The sequence below is a fragment of the Pongo pygmaeus genome, chromosome 14 (genome assembly GCF_028885625.2).
Source record: "Pongo pygmaeus isolate AG05252 chromosome 14, NHGRI_mPonPyg2-v2.0_pri, whole genome shotgun sequence".
In the NCBI taxonomy this organism is placed as follows: Eukaryota; Metazoa; Chordata; class Mammalia; order Primates; family Hominidae; genus Pongo; species Pongo pygmaeus.
Window position 1 is genome coordinate 30,454,837 of NC_072387.2, and position 14,807 is coordinate 30,469,643.

Consider the following 14,807-nt stretch of genomic DNA (forward strand, 5'->3'; position numbering starts at 1 on the left):
GGGACTTAGAGAGTTGATTCCATATCGTTAAAGTTCTGACATTCTAATTGGGAAAGAAATGAACCAGCAGACTTTGACAGGTTTTGTGGGGAGGAGAGGAGAGGGAAAAGGTGAAGCCAGGATTGATTTTTAAATTAAGTTTAAACACAGTTAAGTGGGTCACACTGAAACACATGCCTGCGCAGTCACTTTGCCAGATATTGAAAAAAAGAAAGGCTGGCTTTGTTTGGTGGGTAGGCAGGCTGAGCCTCCTGAATCTTGCTTACTTTATAGGTAAGGGCTCTTGCTGAGCCACTTGTGTCATTGAGCCCTGAAGTTGCTGCCATTGGGAGAAACCACAACAAACAACAATCAAACAAAACCAGCTCACCATGTGGTAGATGTGCCATGAGGATAGGCATATGGCCAGTGGTTTAGAGGAGCTGACCTTGGAGCAGGTCTGACCTTACATGCAATACCACATCGCAGCAGAGGAAGTTACAGTGATGACACCTGTGTGCTGCCCTGTTTGGGTCGGCCCATCTCCACAGCACCAAGGACAGACTCCTGCAAGGAGAAGTTGGAGGAAGACGGTCAGGAGGCTGAAGTGACTGCTTGTATTAAGGAACATTGTGGGGGTGAGAGGGTGATGAGAGCAGCTCAGAGATGATGATCATAGGGAGGAGAATCACAGGATGCCAGAGACACAGTACCCACTTCAGAATACTGCAAAGGGTCTTTTTTTGTTTGTTTGTTTTTGTTTTGAGATGGAGTCTGGCTCTGAAACCCAGGCTGGAGTGCAGTGGCATAATCTTGGCTCACTGTAACCACCACCTCCTGGGTTCAAGCAATTCTTTTGCCTCAGCCTCACGAGTAGCTGGGACTACAGGCGTGGGCCACTGTGCCCGGCTAATTTTTATATTTTTAGTAGAGACAGGGTTTCGCCATATTGGCCAGGCTGGTCTCAAACTCCCGACCTCGTGATCCATCTGCCTCGGCCTCCCAAAGTGCTGGGATTAGAGATGTGAGCCACCACGCCTGGCCAGGGTCTTTCTTATCCTAGAAAGAGGACAACACCCTTCTCCCTGTCCTTTTTCTCATTCTGCTACCATTCAAGCTTCTAAGTCAAAGATCCAGTTCATCTTTTCATAGAGGTATGACTTCATTTATTTTAGTATATTACTAATGAACAACTTTAATATAGCAATCCTATTAATATTTTTAACATAATTTGTTTACATTATAAATTAAGTGGGAAGGGGAAGATGATACAAGAATCTTAAAGGAAAAAATGTGTCTTCAAGTCTGAACAAGTGGCTTAAAAATTGATATTTAGGATACTACTTGTTCAACAGTTTACAGAACATTTTACATTCTGGTATTTATTATCTTAGGGTTGAAGGAGTCTGAAGGCATGTATGATCCATACCCATGGAGAAAAGATAGAGCTAATTTTGAAATGAAATAATGGCATTTTATGTATGTTTGGTTTCAGAGGCATCCTTTGGGAAAAGCGATCACCTTCTCCAGATCTGCATTCAGATGATCTTTGCCACTCTCTGACTGAGCCTGGTGGCACATTACTTCTGTCTGGCCTTGACCTTTGAGCCAGCAGGATGACTGCAGGGAGTAGGCAGTGCTTCCATCTGTGAATCACAAAGCAGATCAACCCCAAAGCCGCCACCTGCACGTGCGGTGCATCTTCTGCACCTCCATAGACACTTTTACCCAAGGCCAGATGGATGTGCAATACACTTAAATCCATTGACTTTTCAACAGATTGCTTCACGTCTTTGGATCTAGAAATTTTGACCCAGAATACCATTTCCTATTAGCAATGACCTATAACTATCAACTTTACACATTACCAAGAAAGGTGTCATGCCATGAGAATAATTAATATTTTGATGAGAATATTCTCTTTACAATGCATATGCTTCTCTAAAAGTAGAAGAAACTGCTCTAAAAGAAATTTTAGGGTCCCATGGAGAAAGCTGAGTTCAGGGATGTTGTGTGACTAGCCCAGGTCACATAACAAAGCAATTCAAAGCAAAGAACCCTGACCCCAAATTCTTAGCCTCAGCTGCTGCCCTTCCTCCCCTTCACCTGTCCCTCGGTCTTGCTGAGAGGGATGCTCCCTGGTGTTGTCCGGTCATCACTGGGTTCTCTGCATCTGTGCTGTCAGCAGCATATCTGTTCCCCTCCTTAGTTGCATGGGGACTTTCACCTCCCATTTGCTTCTGCCTTGTAAAGGGTAACATAACCCTTGTCTCGTCTTGCATCTCCACTTTCCTTTTTGAGATTCAACATATTTAAGTATTAGTGATTCTTTAGTTTTCCTAGCAACAAACTCAGCTGGTTTTGAACTTCTCGCAAAAGTCAGAATATAGTACTTGCTTTCATTTCAGTCCCCACTGAGCATCTGACATATTTAAAACATTATTAAGCTCTGTGTCAAAGGAGCCATGTCCCTGGGATATTACACCAGAGTATTCCTGAATTCTGTGTATTGGTTATGTTCAAGCACAGTGTCCCCTGAGGACGCGCTGGCAATGAGAACCTCCACGTCTAACAAAGTCTCACAGATCGCCTCTGAGAGGTGGGATGTGTGCTCCAGGGACCCCTGTTCAGGAGGAGTAGCTGGTTGCCTCTGGCTTGGTTCATTGGTGGCATCATCTCACATGACTGTCGTGCATGTCCTAAATGAGGAGATGTGTGCCAAGAGGCAGGGAGGGCTTTCAAGGAAACAATATGCAAATGTCAGTTCAATTAGAAGACAGTTTAAATTAGAAGCAGAAGGCATTTCAGCAACTGCTTTAATGTGTAAAACTAATTTGAGAGGATGAGATACTTGATTGCACAGCACAGGGAAAGGGCCTCTTCTGGGCGTCTGTCCTCAGCGGTGGCAGAATGGTCTGTGGGGACGTCCCCTACATGAAGACCTGATAGGCTCCTGGGTGGAAGCTGCGTTGAAAATTAATCTCATTTCCTCAGAATGCAAAGCTATAAATTGGGGCTCTGCCTGGAAACACATTTTATGCAAAAACAAAAAAATTGAACACTAAAATAAATGGAGCAAAAATAAAATACAACACACGTATGTGCTCTTACACGCAGTTATTAAGTATGTCTAATTAAGCTGTGGATATAAAAGCTACATCATTCCCTTTAGGGGTATTCTGTGCTGACTGCACTGTTGGGTGTCTTAGCCTGTGAACCCAGTGAACACAGCTCCAGATTTGGGCCAGTCTGCCTCTGCCAAGCAGAGACATTGTTTTTGCTCCAGTGACCGTCACAGTGCCTTCAGGATTAGGGCCATCCATCTGGAAAATTTTCATTGCCCTGAATGGTAAATGTGGGGGAGGTGCAGTCTTGTGGTGACATCAGTTTTGGCATGGGTTGCAGGCATGAGGTAGTTCTAACCGGGAACTTGATTGTTACTGCTGCAATCTTGTTTACCACCAGAAAGGTGGTGGACAGGCCATGGCTGTAGGAAGTTAAGACGCAGGGCAGTCTTCAGGGCTGAGGGCTGTGACTGGCAACAGCTCCCCTGGAGCCTTCCAAGGTTGCTGTGAGATTGGAGGAAGAGGAGCTCAGAGGCTGTCACCGTGCAGAAGTTGGGGATGCAGGCAAGGAGGGGCATTGTGGAGGATGCCAGCATCTTTCACACAGGCTCAGACCTACCTGCCCTTTCATCTCTCACTACACCAGCCTGACCTGCAACTTTAGACACAGAAGGAAGATTTTCCTTTGTGGTCTAAGACCTGCTTTTGCAAATCCTCGTTTTCTGCACCCCATCACCCCAGAGGATTGACAAAGCAAATATGCATCCCTATTGGGGAAACACCATTCTCACCCACAGGAATGTGGTTTAGCCCAGTAACCCCCATAAGGCAAGCCAAGACAATCACACGCTTGTATGAAATTGACACCTTTCCAAAAGATACGCTTATTCTAGTTGCATTTGTCCATATACTTTCAATTCACAAACATTGGACTTCAGTGATTGAATACTTAAGTGACGCCAGAGCTACAGATGCTCTTTTGAAGCATCTTACCTACTCCTTACACAGAGAGACCCTGAAGGTACCAGATCCAAGGGTAAGGGGGCTTCTTTCTTTTACTAAGGTGTGTATACTGGGGCTGGGAAGAAGAAGGACAGTGTCTGGCATTAGGCCTGGGGAATAACTTCATCTCTGAAATTAGGACCTTGGATGCTTTCTCTTTATGAATGTTGTAAATTATGGCTGGGCATAGTGGCTCATGCCTGTAATCCCAATATTTTGGGAGGCCAAGGTGGGAGGACGATTTGAGGTCAGGAGTTTGAGATCAACCTGGCCAACATGGTGAAACCCCGTCTCTACTAAAAATGCAAAAATTAGTGGGGCATAGTGGCGTGTGCCTGCAATCTCAGCTACTTGCGAGGCTGAGGTGGGAGGATCACTTGAGCGTGGGAGGCGAGGTTGCAGTGTGCTGAAATTGTGCCACTGTACTCCAGCCTGGATGACAGGGCAAGACTCTGTCTCAAAATAAAACAAACAAACAAAAACAAAAACAAAAAAAACAGGAAAGAAAAAGAAATGATAAATTTCAGTGGTTTTAGCTGGCCGTGGTATGTACCTGTTATCCCAGCTACTTGGAGGATGAGGTGAGAGAATCACTTGAGTCTAAGTATTTGAGGCCACCCTGGGCAACATAGCAAGATTGAGTCTCTTAAAACTTTTTTCCAGTAGTTTCAGAAAAACTATTCTGAAACCAATTGGTAGCACATTCATGGTTTTCAGCACTCTCTCTCTTTTTATTGCTATTCTTCTTCCTAATAGCATCAGTGGCCCCAGTTGCTGCTGGACATCCTATAAAGCACAGGTCAGCTCCCACAACAAAGAACCATCTGGCCCAGATGTTGGGGTATCAGACCTGAGATGTGCAAAGCCAGCAGCCCCTTCAGCCAGTCATTCAACAGACACATGCTGAGAACACAGTGAAATAAGACAAGGCTTCTGCCTATAGGGAACTTCTCATGCTCCTCAGAGAGGTTAGTGGAGAAGCCAGACAAGGAAAGCAGAATGACAAGGCAGTGTGGGAAACGCTAGAGAAGTGTCTCTAGGTATTTCAAACAAAGAATCTAATACAGGGGTTATTTTTATACAGCCGAGAAACAGAAGATAGTGCAATAGCAGGAAGTTGCTACCAGCCCCTGGGCTGGAGTGGTAAACAACAGGGCGTGTTGCTTGAGCTGGGAGTTGGTGCTGCCCACAGGACCTCGGACCCGGGAGGGAGGAGCTTCGCAGCAGGGCTGGAAGCCACAGAGACACCACAGCTGCTGCACGTGCCCACAAAATACTGTGGCAACTCCCTTCCCCCAACCCTCAAGTCACCTCCCACCACCACTGCCCACTGCCAAACCTGGACAAAAGCCATTTGTCGGGAATCTGGGAATTGTGGTTCCCAAAACAGAGAGATAACAATGGCTGGAGAAAGAGCCTGAGAGCAGACAAGGAAACTCGCAAAGGCATGGTGGTGTGAGGATCATGACAAAGCTCAGCCCTGCTGGAGGGAAAGGCGTCCTGTATTAGGCACAGGACATTCAACATCTCCTCAAAGTCCACAGGCAGCCAGTGACCCTGGTTCAGTGACACACCCATCTGCAGTGTGGAATGGACTCTGGCAGCAGAGTGAAGGATGGGTGGACGGTGAGCCAGACCACGGTCGTCCAGGTGGAAGGTAATGCAGGCTGGGAATGAGGCACCAGCCACCACGCTGACAAAGGGCCGGTGGGCATGCAGTAGAGTCGCCTAGACCTGGTGCAATCTGCAGGGAAGGAAGAGGGTCTAGCCTGACCCCCGGGTTCTGGCCAGGAGGTAGCAGTGCTGGGGTGGACTCTTGATTTCCACCCTGCTGTGCTGTCGCTACAGCAATGATAGTAAGCTACTCAGCCTCACTGGGCCCTAGCGTCCTCACGGGCATGAATAGGGGTCAGATGTTCCCTAGGGCAACATTCTGTGCAGCTGTGATTTAAGGGTCTGCCCTCACTCCTTCAGCATTTTCAATTTCAATATGTTTTCTTTCAGTGTCACTTTGTTATCATGTAAATCAAGCTTCTCTAACCGGTGGGCTGCAGGCTGCATGTGGCCCAGGGTAATTCGTAAACTTTGGTAAAACATTATGAGGGTTTTTTGTTTGTTTGTTTGTTTGTTTAGCTCATCAGCAGTTGTGTTAGTGTGTCTTATGTGTGGCCCAAGACAATTCTTCTTTCAACGTGACCCAGGAAAGCCAGAAGGTTAGACACTCCTGATGTACATGATGAGTATAACCTTCCTGCTTGTTTGTACATTTAATCTGTTCTATATTCATGAATTTCAAATTTAAGTTTTTATTTAAAAATTACTGGTCAGAAGCTTTTTTGTTTGTTTGTTGCATTTTTTTTGTTTGTTTGTTTTTGGTGCAAATTCTCATTATCACCAAAAAAAAAAAAAAAGTTTCATTCTAAAGTTCATACACCCTAGAATCCAGCTTGTAGACAGTGGATTTCACAATATTCCTATCTGAAATTCTTTCTTAGTTCTGTTCTGTTCCTGTCTCTGGCAGAGTTCCCACAATTTATAAGACTTGCTACAAAACCACTAATTGAATTGCAACCCTTGGTTAGTTAATAGAGGTCAAAGTATTAGTTCTAAATAATGCAACTTGGTATGTTACTCCGAAATTCCAGGAAAAGGCTTTTTTTTCCATGATTTTCAGTTTCATTCTTAGCAACACACAACAATCACGTTGTTCAGCTCATGAACAAAATACTAAGTCACTGGTCATTTAAAAAGCACATTGTCCCAATTAGAAACCCCAATTTTTTGCATGTGTTTTATGAAATCTGAATCCTAGAAATTAAGTTCTGAGTGTTAGAAAATTTCAACTTCTTCACTCTATAAAAACATAGTGGGTTGTAACAACTTCTTACCTTGGTATGGATTAGACAGGGCAGGATAACTGATACGATTTCACATCGAAGTTAAATCTGTGTGCAAAGCACACCATTCTTACCCTCAGAGAGTGCACAGTCTTGTTTGAAGGTAGCCATATAAAGCTATCATTATAATCCGTTTTGGTAAAAACAATTTGATGAGATGCCTGAAGGCTTGTGGAAGCACAGAGTAAGGGATTTCATTCATTCCAGGGGGCTCAGGAAGGAATTCCTGGGGAAGGAGACACCTGCAGTTTGTCTCAAAGAATGACGAGGTATTAGATTAAGGGTGTGTAGGCTTTTCTAAACCCACTTCCACCTTAATTTTACTAATTTATCACACTGAGCTTTCCTTCCAATGATACTATTCTACTTACTGTAGAGTGATCAGTTACCCCCATTTGCAAGGAACTTTGCTGGCTTCAACCCTGAAAGTCCCATATCCTGAGATACCCCTCATTCCTGGGTCAGTCAGACACCTGGTCCCCCAAATTTACTGCCTCCCAGTTGTACTGTGTGTCGTTGACTGTTGCTTTGCTCTTGCCAGTTTCTTATCTAGAATGGGCGATTACCTTATCACTGCCTTGAATTCCTCATGAGACCCGCACAGACGCTTGTACCCAGTAGATGCTCATGAAGTGGGTATATGCATAAATGTTGGTACCTCTTATTCTGTAGACAGCACTGAAGTACAGATCACTGAAATGACTGACTCAAGAGCCATATGACAGCACCAAGGTTAGGCCGATTCCCCTGTCTTGGGCCCGTTTCCTCCTTGGTTATAAAAGGTCTTATAGTGCCCTCTGGTGGTGTCAGGAAGCTGTCTAATCCCCTGAATTACAAGGCAGAAATCATGCCTTCTCTTCTGTATTCAGTGCGAGTCATAAGAAAACCATTACTACTACTTAATGTCAGTGCCTGTGAACTGGACTTGACCTTTTGATTAAACAATCTCATTCATTTCATGATTCTGAGATGCTGAAACAATGAAATTCCTTATCCCTTCTAGAGCACATGAAGGTGGATAGGTGATATCAAATGTTGAACTTACTTTGCAACTGGTTACAGGCTTCACATCCAGTCTCATTGCAGAGGTGATTCAAGCCTCTGCTTATGTGGCTCATTCAAATGTAACCCACAGCTCCTCTGGGCCCCTAATTCCTCCATTAGAACATTAAACTGCAGAGGGCATGTGGTAGCCCATCAGTCTTCTGATGAATGGAATTGGCTGATGGTCTAAGTCATCGTAGCCTCCCTTGCCCCAGGTGGAATCAACCCTTTGACCCTTTAACTATGGCTGTCCGTGGGAATCCCTTCTCACTGGAAATGATGTAGGGGCAAATAAAAATGGAACCCATCAAGAACGTGGGGCGTAGGAGCAGAAGAGAGATGTTTCTGTTTGCGTGGGGTCAGATTCTGCACTTGATAGGGATAAGCTAAATTGGGATCTGATCTCAAGATCTTTAAAAAATGTCCTCCTCTTGTTCCTCTCTTGCCTTTGGCCTCTGTGGGCTTGGAGGTAATGGCCTTGACTGATGTCTAAAGATTTTTGGGATTTATTTACAGTCAGGGTCGTGAGGCCCAGGAATTGGAGTCAGATGTGTGGGGTACAGATGCCCATTGTGCCTCTCTGTTCATTAGTTTACTGCAGTGGAGAAGAGTGTGGGCTTTGTGGGGACAGCTGCAGGACTCCCAGGCAAATGACCTAACCTGCTTGAGTACCCATCTGGTTGTCTGCAAAACGCAAATCATTCTGCGACCTCTTAGGTTTCTGTGACATTATGTTTTCCAAGACCTTAGTGCAGAGGCCTGACATACAGTAAGTACTTAAAAGTTGGTAGTCTTTTATGGTTATTATCATAATCTATCGTTCATTCATCCAGTAACTATTTATTGAGAACGGGGGGCTGAGACATGTAAGCTATCACTTGAAGGCTGAGCAGGTCTTGGCCTGATGGGAAAGATTAAGGGGGAGCAGGATTTTCATTTTTCAGGGGAGGGCCATGGACCCAGGTGTGGGGTGAAGGGTTTGGACACAGATGTGCATGATGGAGAAAGCACGGACAAGGTCTGGAGGGAAGGCATGGACACAGGTGTGTGGGGAAGGCATGGACACAGGTATGTGGGAAAGTATGGACACAGGTGTGTGCGGTAAAGATATGGATACAGGTATTGGGGGAAGGTGTGGAAGTGGATGTGTGGGGTGGGCGTGGGTGCAGGAGTGTGTGGTTGTCAGGGCACTTGGGAAGAGGAAAAAGACGCCGAATTTGTTTAATTTGAATTCTTACCTCCGATTTTTTTTTTTTTTTTTTTTTGAGACGGAGTCTCACTCACTGTGTCGCCCAGTTTGGAGTGCAGTGGCGCAATCTTGGCTCACTGCAACTTCTGTCTCCCAGGTTCAAGCGATTCTTCTGCTTCAGCCTCCCGAGTAGCTAGGATTATAGGGGCACAAAACCACACCTGGCTAATTTTTGTATTTTTAGTAGAGATGAGGTTTCGCTATGTTTGCCAGGCTGGTCTTGAACGTCTAACCTCAGGTGATCCACGTGCCTTGGACTCCCAAAGTGTGAGGATTACAGGCGTGAGCCACTGCACCCAACCCTGAATTTCTAATATACTTCAGCAGCATCCTCACTTCTCTCTACTGTATGGCTAGTTAGAAAAAGACCCCCACCAATGTGTTTCCTTCTCAGAGGCTGCCCTGGCATGTCCTTGCCGAGTCCTTCCCGCCTGTGTCTGGGTGGCCCTGTGAGGCTCTCAGTTAGTGTTTGGGCGTCTCAGCCCTCCTGGACAGGAGGCAGCTGCCAGCATGTGGGGCTCCATCTCTGCTCCTCACGCTTATTCCTGCGTGTGCCAGCACTTGGTTTGAGTATTCGGTGTGTTGGATTCAATACAGGCTGCCATTTTAATGTCATGCTTTTGAAATCGTTGTGAGGTTTTCTTTTGGTATTTCCAAATTATTATTTTTTTTTCCATTTCATATAAGAAGAAAAGACAGTGTTGAATGATACCTAGATATTTTCATTCCAGCAGTTTTTTTCCTAGTCTCACCTACACAGGTTTCAGTGAGTTCAAGAGTTTACCTTCATATCCATGGCACAGCCCATAATTACCCTTCTCTGTCCAGGGATGTATATTTGCATCTTTCCTTCAACTTATGAAGTGAATGGAGGGGAAATGTACAATTTTAATTGAGTTTGAAGTAGCTTTCATCTGACCAGCCCTGTGCCGGAGCGTGCCTCTTCTTCTGTGAGCAGAGGGGCTACTGCATGGGAAATGGCTAAACCACCTGCTTTGTCTTTCACTGCAGGCCGTGGCCACCCAGGAGCCCGATGTGCAAGGCAGGTGTGAGTGCCAGGACGGCATTCCTGGAGATGAAGGCCTGGAGCTGCGGTCTGCGGACTCGGCAGTGCCCGTGGCCATGATCCAGGCTGCCGTGCGGCCCTGGGCACCCTGCCTGGAGAACATGACCACTCCCCCAAACGGCCTCGGGCCAGGCCCCGCAGCCCCCTGTGCAGGCTCGGACCTGAAAGACCCCAAGATGGTGACCTCCCTTGCGTGTGGAAATGGAGTCTGTGGCTGTAGCCCTGGTGGTGACACAGACACCCAGGAAGCCAAACTCAGCCCAGCCAAGCTTGTGCGCCTTTTTTCCACCAGTCGGAAGAGGACGGGTGCCCACCCCGAGCGGCCCCGCTCCATGGTCCTGGTGGGGAACTCCTCCACATGGAACACCCTCGCCTCCTTCCGGAAAATGGGATCCTTTAAGAAACTGAAGTCCTCAGTCCTGAAAGGAATTCAGAGCCGAGAGGGGTCAAATGCCTGTTCAAAGGGAGAGGCTTTGGAGCATGGCCTGGGAAAGTCCATCCCAAATGGCACTGTCCCAGGATCCCAGGCAAGCAGGGGCTCCCCCTCAGCACCGGGACCAGCATGTGGTGCCCTCAGGCCAGCAGAGTGGGGCACGTTGGACGGCTCCGACCTCGAGGACACGGACGATGCCTTCCAGCGGAGCACACACCGCTCCCGCAGCCTCCGCAGAGCCTATGGCCTGGGCCGCATCTGCCTGCTGGATGCGCCCCAGAACCATGCGGCACCCACGATAGCCCCTGGCCAGGTGCCCGCCATGTGTGAGATTCTCGTGAGGGACCCTGAAAACAACAGCATGGGCTACAGGAGGAGCAAGAGCACGGACAATCTTGCCTTTCTGAAGAAGAGCTCCTTTAAGCGGAAGTCCACCTCCAATCTTGCAGACCTCAGGACGGCCCATGACGCACAGGTGCCACAGAGGACCCTGAGCAGTTCCTCCACTGACTCCCAAAAGCTCGGGTCAGGAAGGACCAAACGCTGGAGGAGCCCGATAAGGGCCAAGGACTTTGACAGAGTCTTCAAACTTGTGAGCAATGTGACTGAGGCCGCCTGGAGGAGGGAGAGTCCCAGGAGTGGGGCCCCATCCCCTGGTGAGGCCAGCCTGAGACTCCAGGCACACAGCCGGCTGCATGACGACTACTCCCGCCGTGTCTCCAGGAGCACTGAGCAGGACAGCAGGCGGGGCGGGGCGGTCATGCATGGGACCACTGCGGCTTGCACCATGGTCCCTGGTTTCGGCTCAGCCACCTCTAAGGGGCCCCACCTAGACGCTGACACTGCCGTATTTCCTCTTGAAGCCAAAAGTTCCTGGGCGGTGGAAAGCGACAGTTCTTGCACTGGCAGCTCCTCGCCAAGCCCGATTGTCCAGGATGTGTTGAGCAAAGACTCCTGTGACCCAAACGCTGGCAGCCAGTTGACATTTGACCCTGAGCAGCCTCCCACCCCTCTGAGGCCCACCACACCCAAGCCTCAGAGCCCTCAGAGCCCCGGGGCAGGAAGTGCCAACTCTCACAGCGATCACAGCGCCCTGTCCGTGAATTCAGAGGAAAGTGAAGGAAGGACAGAAGAGCCTGCTCAGAGAGAGCCAGGGCCTGTGTCCTTGCAGGATCCCCTGGAAGCCACACATGGTGATGAGGGCAGCAAGGACCTTCTGGTGAACATTGGTGTGGCAGCCGGCCCAGAAGAAAAGGAGAAGGAGGAGGTAAGGGCAGCGACCAGGTCCCTCACGTGGACCACCCTGCTGTGGGAAGGGAGCTTGCACAGATGTTGCCCTTGGTCCCTAACCTGTCAAGGTTAGTGGCCCTCTGCTGACCTTGTTGCCCTTACAGTATTAGCGGGAATGGGAGTTGTCAAGTTGCTGTTTACCAGGTTCAGAAGTAATCTCTATCTCCTTTGAAATAAACTAACAATGTACGAGATTCATTGAGATAACATTTGCCACACCTTTCATTCAAAAGATGTTTATTGAACATGTACCAGGTACTAGATTCTGGGGGAAAAAAATAAGTTGTAAACAAACGGTCTTCTGCTCCATGCAGCTCTGACTTGTATCTTTCTTCTTTGTATTTTAAGCTGTTTCTGTAACCTTTCCCACAAAGTACATATAAGTGAAATTCTTTCTGTTAAGAGACTATTACCTGTCCTAATGTCCCAGCACCTGTGGGTGTCACTTGACCAACTGGAAACCTCTGTGGGCTGGCAGTGCCTTTGCTTGAGTTTTGCTCGTGCCCACTAGCCTCGTTCCACCCATTCTGCCCAGCAGGCTGCATTCGGCTTGCACTGCCAGCCCAGATCCCATGCCTGCCAAAGGCAAACCAGGGATGGAGCAGCGAGGGGTGTGTGAGTGAGTGAGCATGGAGTCCAGCCTCTGCACACAGCCAGGCATGTCAGCTGTTGCAGCAGGGCAGGCAGCTCCAGGTGCCGGCACAGGTGCTGGCTCCATGCAAGGCTGCAGCTGGACCAGATGTACTGTAGCTGGCTTCCGCTGCAGGCACCAGCATGTGGACGAGGGGAACGTGGTGACGAGTGAAAGCTCAGAGATACCAGGAATCGCAGAGCCCCAAAGAGGTTGTTACAGCCTGTCACAGCCTGGTTCTCATCTGGGCTCCCAGAAGGGCCACAGCTCTCTTCTTCTTATCACCTGCATTACAGCAAGCAGGGGGGTGTGTTTCTGGGAGCATGTTTCACCCCATTGGTGTTACAACTCCTTCAATCCCACTGCCCCACTCCAGCATGCAGCTCTTGGGCTGGTCTAGCCCCACCACTGCTTCCTGTTGCATGTGGCAGCTGCCTGGTGCTGGTGGAAAGTGGGAGGGTTATAGTGTTACAGCTTTGGTTGAGGGAATCCCAAGGTTTGGGCCCCCAGAAGGGTTGCCACACTTCACACCTGCAGTCCAGGAGCATGTCACTGCCTGTAGCTCGGTGAGCTGGCCAGGAATTTGTTGCAGCCCCTTTAACTCCCAACTGCAGCTGGGCGAGCCATCCAAGAAAGTGTTACAGCTCCTTTTGCTCCCACCATTGGGCAGGTCCCACATCCAGGAAAAATGACGTTACATGGACAAATGGAGGGTGAGCGAGGCTGAGAAGAGCTTTATTGGGTGACTGAACAGCTCTCAGCAGATAGGAGACCTGGAATGTGTTGCTTCTCTCTGCAGGCAGGTAGTCCCATTGAGTGGCTGAGTCTGGGGTTTTTATAGGCTCAGAATGGAGGAAGTGCATGCTGATTGGTCCATGGGCAGGCCTGGAAAAAGCCCCATTTGATTGGTTGAAAGGCATCAAGGAAGTTCTCACTCCAGGTCACTGACTTCATGGAAACTGGCATCTGTGCCCTGAGGCTTCAGGCTGTCCCTGGCTTGAAGGTGGGGTTTCACTGGGGACCCGCCCCTTCCCACCTAGGTACCTGTCCACCTCCCACCACCATCACTAAGTCTGTTTAATTTCCTAGGAATGAATTAGGAACATGCAGTTTGGTACCTGTCAGCCTTTGAATGATGCTTGTTTAAAGAGATTTTTGTGATGGGTTATTTTCCTTATTTTAGTGTAGATCATAAGCACTTTATGAATTGACTAAGCTAATAGCTGTCAAGGTTAGTTACAACAGCAGTTTTTTTTTTTATATTCTATCAAACATCTTTATAATTTTCACTTTATAAAGCACTCAGTAATATTACCTTACATAGCTGGAAGATGGGGAAATGCATTCATGTGTATATATTGCAGATTATTCTTCACATACATTTCTAGATTGATTTGCAGGTATAGATTGGTGCTTGCCATAGAGAGTAATCCCCTAGCAAATGCTCCTTCCCACCCATCCCTGGGGAGGACCTCAGTTTTGTCTTAGCACCTACAGATGAATGATTGCACAGCAAGTTTGCAAACTCGGAAGCCAGGACAGCCTCTGCACTGTCCATCTTGACCTTTGCTATACAGAGAGACCTGGTTAGTAGCACCTTTGTAGAAAGACCTAGAAAGTAGGACTATTGGAGAGTACTTTCAGATCGAGATTAGTCTCAAGGTCCCCTGGGCAGCCAGAGAAGTGAGACTGCACATTGTCTGTTACCTGAGGTTCCTGTGGAGAGCTCACCAGTTTGAGAGGTCTTGACTATTGAGAACTGTCTGCTCATTTGCATATTTGAGCCCGTGGAGCAGTTGTAAGGACACAGGAGTAGTTACCAGACTTAGGAAGGAGTTCCAGTTCTGCCGGCTCCTGTTTGTACAACTGACCAAACTTCACTCATTCCTAGGTGAGATGAAGGGTAACATTCCTTCCACTAAACACCCTACCTGCCCCACTTGTAGTTTGGAACCTCCCCTCCTTAAAAAAGGATTTGTATATGTCTGGAGCTTTTTTTTATGTTAAAGATTGGATTTTATTTTCTGCTTAACAAAATTATTTTTTAAAAAATCATTGAAATATTTTATTCCTGAGAACCTGTTAAGTGAATATATATGAACTAGTGTGTAGTTATTTGCCAGGGTGATTTTGACCATTTTATGGTTTTAT

At 47.5% G+C, this 14,807-nt stretch overlaps 1 protein-coding gene across 4 annotated transcripts in view; it reads left to right on the plus strand.

The window, feature by feature from the left end:
• The window catches only part of SPATA13 (spermatogenesis associated 13), a 327,713-nt gene that overhangs the window by 234,279 nt on the left and 78,627 nt on the right, over window positions 1–14,807 (plus strand). For 3 of the 4 annotated variants that reach the window (XM_054445913.2, XM_054445914.2, XM_063650617.1), the window contains one exon: window positions 10,248–12,002. The exons of the other annotated variant lie outside the window; for it this stretch is intronic. In XM_054445913.2, the coding sequence (XP_054301888.2) occupies window positions 10,248–12,002 (1,755 nt within the window). The remainder of the gene's footprint in view (window positions 1–10,247; window positions 12,003–14,807) is intronic. 4 annotated transcript variants of the gene reach the window in all.